The sequence below is a fragment of the Bos indicus genome, chromosome X (genome assembly GCF_029378745.1).
Source record: "Bos indicus isolate NIAB-ARS_2022 breed Sahiwal x Tharparkar chromosome X, NIAB-ARS_B.indTharparkar_mat_pri_1.0, whole genome shotgun sequence".
In the NCBI taxonomy this organism is placed as follows: Eukaryota; Metazoa; Chordata; class Mammalia; order Artiodactyla; family Bovidae; genus Bos; species Bos indicus.
The window spans coordinates 144,092,919-144,102,409 of NC_091789.1; the positions used below are offsets into that span (position 1 = coordinate 144,092,919).

General features: G+C 43.2%; 1 protein-coding gene across 4 annotated transcripts in view; it reads left to right on the plus strand.

Moving 5' to 3' along the window:
• The window catches only part of MID1 (midline 1), a 277,769-nt gene extending 271,727 nt beyond the window's left edge, over window positions 1-6,042 (plus strand). For all 4 annotated transcript variants that reach the window (XM_019955845.2, XM_070784329.1, XM_019955846.2 and 1 more), the window contains exon 10: window positions 1,877-6,042. In XM_019955845.2, the coding sequence (XP_019811404.1) occupies window positions 1,877-2,225 (349 nt within the window). In that variant the 3' untranslated portion in view covers window positions 2,226-6,042. The remainder of the gene's footprint in view (window positions 1-1,876) is intronic.
• Window positions 6,043-9,491: the final 3,449 nt, after the last annotated feature.

Below are 9,491 nucleotides of genomic sequence, written 5' to 3' on the forward strand. Positions count from 1 at the left end.
TGGGAGCCCGCTACTCCTCTCCTGGAAGGCGGAAAGCTATTCACAGCCCAGAGGCAAGGTACACCCAGGAGTCTGCCCAGAAACTTCCACAGACCTCACGTGTGCTGTCTACTGTCTGGAAAACAGTGTTTTGCCTTCTCTTAGAACTTCTGGATCTTGTGCACGGATGTCAGTGGCAGAATCTGATCTGGACTCCATATTGGAAAGAGGATTCTGGGAAATGCAGCCCCAGGAGTGTCCCTAAAATGCTGAACAGAATTGACGAGGGTGAAGTGCAGAGGTTTGACAGCACACAGGCTGGTACCCTATGCTTGCCAGAGGATCAGTTCCATCCTCTCTTAATTCAGTCATGGTGTGTTTTCTTTTTTGAACACATCACTCTTTAAGTGATTATATTCTAAATCCAGCACATGATGTTTGAAAGAATGTCATTATGTCAAGACCAGTGCAGTTTTTCTCTCTACGGCAGGTAAGGTACCATATGTCAACATCCAGTTAGACTGGTTTCTACTATAACACGTTAAGAATTGAACTCTGAATCATTCACTATTTGTTAAGAATGATGGGTTTTGCTTATCTTGTTGTTTAGTTGCTAAGTAGTGTCCAAGTCTTTTGCGGATACAGCCCACCAGGCTCCTCTGTCCATGGAGTTCTCCAGGCAAGAATACTGGGGTGGGTTGCCATTTCCTCCTTCAGGGGATCTTCCCGACCCAGGGATTGAACCCACATCTCCTGCATTAACAGGCATATTCTTTATCACTGGGAAGCCCTTGCTTATCATAATAGCTGAGAAATACTACATTATGGAGGCATGTTTCAGCAGGCTGAAAAGAGATTAAGAAGCTTAGAACACTGTAGAAAGAATTTAGAACTTTTTTTTGAGCGGTGACAGAACACTTAGATTAACTAGGATATCCATCAGCTCAGAGACATTCAGGATGTTTGTAAATACAGTAGGAAATAAAACCAAAAGGGCTCCTCTGGTGAGAAAAGGCATTAGGGAGTGTTGTTTAAGTCATGTGGCCTTTTAAATCACCCTCGGGTCAAATTCCTATTCTGGTAGTTATTAGTCATGTGTCATTGGGCAAAGATCATAAAATAACAATTACTGACTATTCTATGCCAGGTCTTAGGCCCAGGATCTTAAACACATATTCTTTTCTTAACTCCTCAAAATAACTCTGAGACACAATGACAATCATTGTCCCTGTGTTACAGATGAGAAAACTGAGGCTAGGAGATGACAAAGAACCTATCCCCATAAATGAAACTCATTTTCCATGCTTGCCTTGTGAAGTCATGGAAGATGACAGGCAAGATGTCAGTTGAAAAATTCAAAGAAGATCAGAAGATCTTTAGAAGGTCAGAAGAAGTCTAGGGCTGTGCTGTCCAAGATGGTAGCTATGGGCTACATGCAGCTCTTGAAACTAACTTGACTGTAATTAACTTAAAAGTGCAATTCCTCAGTCTCACCAGCCACAGTTCAAGTGCCCAATAGCTACATGCAGCTTGTGGCTACCATATTGAACAGAGCAGAACATGTCAGTCATTGCACAAAGTTCTACTGGATGCCACTGGTCTCATGAATCTACTGCATGGGTCTTCATGAATGTAAAAAAAAAAAAAAAGACAGCCAAATACAAAGTTCTGATTCTCTCATAACATCCGCACTATAAACAGGAATTTGAGTCAATATAATGGCCCCTTTCTGCCAACTCTTATGTCCAGAAGGGAAGAAGATGGGGAAGAGGGGTCAGGGTTCTTGCCCAAGCTTTCACTAAAGAGGGAATAGGGATGACCAAGGATCACAGAAAGGATTTCATGTATGTGTGCAATGTGGCTCATGGTTCTTGTCATTGCTCTTTTGTGTCTGCAGGTATGCCATTGGCCTTGCATACAAGTCAGCCCCAAAGCACGAGTGGATTGGCAAGAACTCTGCTTCCTGGGCGCTGTGCCGCTGCCACAATACCTGGGTGGTAAGACACAACAGCAAGGAGATCCCCATCGAGCCAGCCCCCCACCTCCGGCGTGTCGGCATTCTGCTAGACTACGATAATGGCTCCATCGCTTTCTATGATGCCTTGAACTCCATCCACCTCTACACTTTCGACATCACATTCTCGCAGCCTGTGTGCCCCACCTTCACTGTGTGGAACAAATGTCTGACCATCATAACAGGCCTTCCCATCCCTGACCATCTAGACTGTACAGAGCAGCTGCCCTGAGCACGTGGAGCTGGTTTCTGGGGGATATAAAGGGTGGTGGCCACCATTTTGGGGACTGAGAAAGCACAGGCTTCCAGAATGTGGTTAAATCTCACAAAAAGCATCCAGAAATCAGCTAAGATAGAACTCCCAATGGGTGATTCCCCCCTTTCACTGTGTTTTGTATTAAGTACAGGCTTTAATAATTTCTTCACCCTGTTTTTGTATTTACAGGAAAATTTATAGATTATTTATATAGGAACATAACCGGGGATTACAACTCTTAGGAATTCTCTGGTTTTGCACATTAGGAGGCCTGTAAGTTTTATCAGTTCTTGACAACCTTTATTCTCAGCACAAGTCTCTGAGCTTGAGAAACAAGATCTTTTGTAGTTTTGTGTTTCTCCACCTTCTCACATCCTCTTTCCTACAGATCTCATGGCAGGTCCTGTCACCCCAACACTAACAATATGCCACTATTTTCAAACTAAAAAAAATAGTTTTGAACCTAGTAGGGAAGTAAGTGGGCTTTCTGACTTGGTTTCTTGTGAAGCATTCAGCGATGTCAGAAGGATTTATGGATCAAGTAGGATGGAGAGAGCAACAGAGAAGAGGGAAAGACTTGACTTGGGAGCCGGGGATCTGCTATTGCAAAACCTGTAATTACCCTTCCATGGTTGGTAGGATGATGCTGGGAGAACACGAACAATGAGATTGCAATTGAAAAAATTCACCTTGAATCCTACTGATGATTCAAAAATTCAGGCCGATTTGTGTTTTCTCGGAAGTGGGATTCTGTGTCATGATAGAAATCTATTTCCTTCTTCCTTTTACTAGTTTCTTTAGGCCTGTGAAGTTTCTTCAGTATGTTTACTAGCTGTCCTGTGTCCCACTCCCCCTGAATAATTTTTGTCACTGGGGCTGAGGAAATAAACATTTTCTGTCACAAATGGCAGCACCACTTTGGATCGATTTTGCTCTCTAGGACATCAACATATGGCCCCAACCACCAATACCACATCCAACCATAAGTCACCAAAAAACATTTGTATTTATGAGTTGGTAATGACAAGGGACATTGCATGAAGTACTCTTCTCTAGTATACGTGCTTCAAAAGTTATAATAAACAGACCTTTAAACACATCTTGAAAGATGTAGAAGTCCCTCTATATTCTAGTATAGTTAAATAGAGTTGTAAGAAAACAAACAAAAAAATCAAACTCACTATTCTCACTTTGGAACCTGCTAGTAGAACCTGCTAATGTCATGTCAGATACAATGCTCAGTGTGCTGACCTAAGACATTGGAGTGGTCCATGACATAAGGCTTTTTTGCCTTCCCTGGTGGCTCAGTGGTAAAGACTCCACCTGCGGTGTAGGAGACCCAGGTTCGATCCCTGGGTCAGGAAGATTCCCTGGAGAAGGGCATGGCAACCCATTCCAGTATTCTCACCTAGAGAATCCCATGGACAGAGGAGCCTGGTGGGCTACAGTCCATGGGGTCACAAAGAGTCAGACATGACTAAGCAACTGACACTTTCACACTAAGCCATCCTAGGACTCAAACCAGGAATCTGGCAATGGTTCTACCTTGATGAAGGGCATGACATCTCTCAACCATTTCATTTGCTAAAATTTATCTGGGCTGCTGGGGTGGCCGTTTTGACAGACTGGGGGATTTAGACACTGTTTTATTGGTTTTGTTTTTGAGCAAATCAACGAATTGTTTCTTTGAAATTCGTTCACCGACCCACTGTTTCAGCATCGCATTATGTGATCATGAGTCTGGGTTTCAGGGGCAGCTTCCCCAGGGCTTCTGCCTCTACACTGGCAGATGCACTCCTTTTTCTTAACAGATAGATTCTATATATTTACTATATTATTTATACCCAGATGAATATTTTGATAGTGACTTAGAACAATTTCACATCTAAAAGATGGATGCCTCAATGGAAAAAAAATTACTCAGTCTCTGACAACTTAATGGAATTTTTTTCTTTTTACAATAGAAAAACAATGTGCATTAGGCTTCCCTGAATATACCAAAAGGGTTGGCTTAATAATTTTTACAAACTTTTTTGGTAGCTGAATAATGGATATTTTCATGCACTTTGTACACTAACAGGTTTTAAATAAAAGGGTCTAAAACTCAGCTTCTGAGATTTTTTAAATCATGGTCTCCAGGTACAATAAATGCTCCAGTTTGCCTTATGATGTTAATCTAAAGCATTTATGAGGACAATATTGCCACGAACTATAATGCTTTTTCAGTATAAAGTTACTACTCCAGTTTTCACTGCAAGCCATTTAGGTTATGTTTTGGCTATTTTTATAAGGACGAGGGATTATGTTAACATTTTGTTGTGGAAGTCTCACTCTTTGCTAACTTAAAAACATTGTGGATTGTAGCGATTACTATTTCCATGTTGTCATATTTACTGGAAAATATGTATATGATGAAAGGCCACAGTGTTTACTTTCATTACTGTAATGATGTAGACAAAATTTCCATGTGGATTTTTTTTTGAAAGTCTGAAAAATATATGCTATCAACATTTGTTGCAGTAGAATTCTTTAAAAGGATTGGGGGCACGGCATTTTGTTTTGAGATTCTTCCTTCACAGAAGGCATCACAATACAGGGGAAAAAGAGCTGGCAGTGCCAGTTAAATTAATACACAAAATTGATGCAACGCCAACCAAGGCTTCCAGGTCCAACGTCGTGGGTGTGTGAACACTGCTGGCACCATCTTGAAATGCTCAGTAATGCCTGGACGAGGGGTTCTTCATTTTCGTTTAGAACTGGGCCTCGCAAATTATGCAGCCAGTCCTCAAAACTGAACTCTGAAACATGGCGCCTCTCTCCTGATGGATAGAAATGAAGAACCCCGAATCCACTGTCTAATTCAAGTAGGAATCGAGATGGGTTAAGATGGAGAGTGGACTTGGGTGAAGATTTTCTTTCTGGCTTTAAAAGAAAGTGACTTCAAAAACTGCACATGTTGATGAGAGTTTCTGCTGGAGAAGAGGCGAAGGCCTGAGGACCAACAGGCATTTCATTATGGTACTGAGATCTCGAGACTTTCTGAGGAACCAAACCAGTGCCCCCCAGCGAACGTGGAAATCCATTTCAGCTCCAGGCACATGGGCAGTGCCTGCAGAAACACACACATGTCTGCTCGCATACATGTGCTTTCGGTGTTGGGAACCAGATGATCTGCTCTACCCTTATAAGATGTCTTTAAAAAAAAAGGATACAAAGATGGTAATGGGGATGGGAGAATGTTTTTAAAATAGTGCTTCTGAACATGGGGGCAATCTGGCAGTGTCTGGAGTCATTTTGGGTTGTTGCAACTTGGGAAAGGAGGTGCCCCTGGCATCTAGTGGGTACAGACCAGAAATGCTGCTCAACATCCTATGGTGTACAGCACAGCCCCCATGACGAAGGATTATCTGGCCCAAAATATCAATAGTGCCACAAACGATTTTTTAAGCAAAACTCTCACCAATTTTTTCTTTTCACTCGTGATTGATTCAATGCCTGGTATATCAAAAAAGAAACCGGGCACCAAAACCTTCATCTTTAAAAAAATATTTACAAAACTGTTCAGAAAATCTGAAAGGCAATGCAAGCCTTTGTAAATGGGAACCCACTGACAAGTGTCACAAAGATGCGGATGTGATTTGCTTGGTCGGGAAATGAAAGTCTGTATGCTGCTCTTTTCACCCGAACAAGTTCAGTTCCTGGTACTTGAGTCATGCTGTCACACCCTCAGCCCAAGCTCTCCATTGCTGTTGCTTTCTGGTTTAAAATAAAATCATTTTTGTGGTTCCCACGCCCTCTGTCTCTGCCTGTGTCTGTTGCCTTGTCACCAAGGCGTGTTTTCACCTTCACTGTTTCTACACATATTTATTCAACTTCTGCTAATCCTTCTACCACTTTGCAACATACAATCCATCTTCTTTTATGCCTGAAACATTCCAGTGTCCACCATCCAGCCTCTCCCTAATCAAAATACAGGTAATTGACAAGATGCAAAATAGTATCCCACCCTCCCCTCCCCCCAGGAATTTGAAACACAGTAAGAGAAAACCTGTACAGGAGCAGAGATCAGAAGAATGGCTTGGTTTCTAGACTTCCAGAGCAGGTGGAGGAGAGGAGGGCACGGAGGATGTGTATGGATGGGTGAGGGTCTTGACAGCATGGTCTGGAACTATCCCAGCAGTTGGTTCATAAATCTATCCCCAAACCCCTCCCCTGGCTAACAGGACTTGACTTTCATAAGAAACACAAGCCTTTTGGACCTGAGTCAGCACTCTGAAGGCTTGGTCATGGGTCCAAGGCATAAGCGGCACCTGTACACTTGTTACATGAGCCAGCCCTACCTACCCCAGAACCACCCACCAGACAGAACCTGCGGGGCTGGGACCCAGCCCTCCAGGGGATTCTGCTACAAGCAGACATGTGTGAAGTGCCGCTGTAGGGGGCTTTCTTCAGTCTCATATCCCACAGAAACATGCACATAGAGCCTGAAACACCTTCTCGAGGTCATATGCTTTAGAGGCACCATGGTGTAACACACTGACTTTAATCTGGCTGAATATGAAAATCTTGTCCTATTGCTGCTGCTTTGCAGGTGGCACTAGTGGTAAAGAACTCGCCTGCCAATTTAGAAGACATAACAGATGTGGGTTTGATCCCTGGGTCAGGAATATTCCCTGGAAGAAGGAATGGTAACCCACTCCAGTATTCTGGCCTAGAGAATCCCATGGACAGAGAAACCTGGCAGGCTACCATCCATGGGGTTTCAAAGAATCAGACATGACTGAAGCAACTTAGCACGCATGCACACTGCTACCTTTTAGACAGGGATGTGTGTGTGTGATAGTCACTCACTCGTGTCTGACTCTTTGCAACCCCATAGACTGTAGCCCACCAAGCTCCTCTGTCCATGGAATTCTCTAGCCAAGAGTAAGTGATTGATTCAAAAACCAAATAAAAGTGAAAGTTGGTCACTCAGTCGGGACTGTAACTCACCAGGCTCCTCTGTCCATGGGATTCTCCAGGCAAGAATACTGGAGTGGGTTGCCAGTTTCTTCCTCATGGGATCTTCCCGACCCAGGGATCAAACACAGGTCTTCCACTTTGTGGGCAGACTCTTTACTGACTCAGCCACCAGGAAGCCCTTTTTTAGCTCCAGGTCTGAAGACTTCCTAGCTTATCCTATGGGCCTCAATGCCAAAAACCACAAATTGCTAATTTAATAGGTCATTTTGTATCAAAAGGTCAATTATGGAACACCTGCTGTGTGCTAAGTCACTCAGTTGTGTCTGACTCTGTGACCTCATGAACTGTAGCCCACCAGGCTCCTCTGTCCATGGAATTCTCCAGCTAAGAATACTGGAGTGGGTAGCCATTCCCTCCTCCAGGGGATCTTCCCGACCCAGGGATCGAACCCAGGTCTCCCACATTGCAAGAAGATTCTTTACCATCTGAGCCACCAGGGAAACCCACGAAACACCTAGAATTTTTCAATTAAAAGAATATATTATTTGGGTTCAGATACGACTCAGACCGTGTTAACATTTTTTTTCTATTGTGGGTTTTGACTTTTTCCCCTAGAACTTAGATTTATTTGATGTACCCAAGTCTTAAGTTTATCAATAAAGAAAAAAAAATCTCCATTTAAAAAAATGCCAGTTTCTGGATCCCATCCTGAAAGATGGGCTGACAAGGTCCTTGGTGTGGGCCAGCACCCTGCACTTTCCTCTGAAATGATTCTCAAGTGCAGCCAGGACCAGCAGCCCATGCTGTCCAGCACCACAGGGCTCAGCCCCTTTTCTGTCAAGGTCAGAAAGGGACTATTTTAGGGTTTGCAGGCCATACTGTCTCTGGCAGCTACTCAGCTCTGCAGCTAGACAGTGAAAGCAGCCAGACAGGATGTGTCAACAAGTGGGTGTGGCTGTGTTGCAATAAAACTTTATTTACAAAAACAACCATGAGACTACATGCGTCCCATGCTATGACTGGCCACAGCAGATACAGTACTGGACTAGTGGACTGAAACTCCCAGGGTACTGTCTGTCTAGCCTTCACTCATGGGGTCTCAGCTATGTCCCCCCATGGCTTGGGGCCTCTGTGAGCTCCCAAGTCCCTTCCCAAAGAATCTGCCTGCAATACAGGAGACCCCGGGTTCAATCCCTGGGTCAGGAAGATCCCCTGGAGAAGGAAATGGCTACCCACCTCAGTATTCTTGCCTGGGAAATCCCATGGACAGAGGAGCCTGGAGGGAGGGCTACAGTCCATGAGGTCACAGAGTTGGACATGACTGAGCGACTAAGCCTTCTAACACTGAATTCCATCAATTCTGAAATTACAGAACTCATAAGAATTCAGTGCAGAGTGCTTAAGACAGAACCATGAAAGAGGCTATTAAAAGATGCTTTCGTTCAACAGAGTAGCGTGTGCCAGTTCCAGTGATTAGCTTTACCCCCTTCATAATTCTGACTTAAATCAGCCCTTCTCACAAGTGATAGGTATGTAAAATAGATTTCCTTTAGTGAGAGTTTTCAAGTATGTTTCATTTCAACTTTTGAAATGGAACAGATGCTGCTGTAATTAATCATCTTTCAAAGTCAATCTGAAGGGCATGTCATCCACTCTAGAGAGTAGCCCCCAGCCCCCTCTTTTACAAACTATTATTTTGTAAAATAGAGAAGCAAAACAGGTTGAAGAAGAGAACTGCTTCTGATTATAACAGAAACATAAAGAGAGGCATATGGAACTTTCAAGATTCCTTCCCCTGGAATACCATTCTCACCGTGGGATGTACATTCAAGAACATAAAGTAAAAACAGGGTCGAGGGCATATGGAAAAACCTTTCTTCTAGTTGTCCTGTATTAACATGGGTGATTTATGGAAAGGAATTCAGGTCTCCCTTTGAATCTTCATATTCTCTAAGAGAATTATAAAAGCATGATTAAATAGGAAGTGTAGCAATTAACAAGCAAATCTGTCATGGCCAAAAACCAATTACCAATTAAGGAGAGACACAGAAAAATGATTTAATGAACATTAGTTCTTTAGCACGGTCTATTTATCCTCAAAGCTCAATTTTTGATTATAGTCATTAAATGCTGGTCAGTAAAATATTTCAGATAGTAAAGCTATCTCACCTCTTCCCCGATCTTATTCTCCCTTCAGCTTCTGCCCTCTCTGGCCTCCTCTTTTCCCTCAAACTTCTCAAAGGACTGGTCATATGTTCTGTTTCTGTTTCCTCGCCTGTA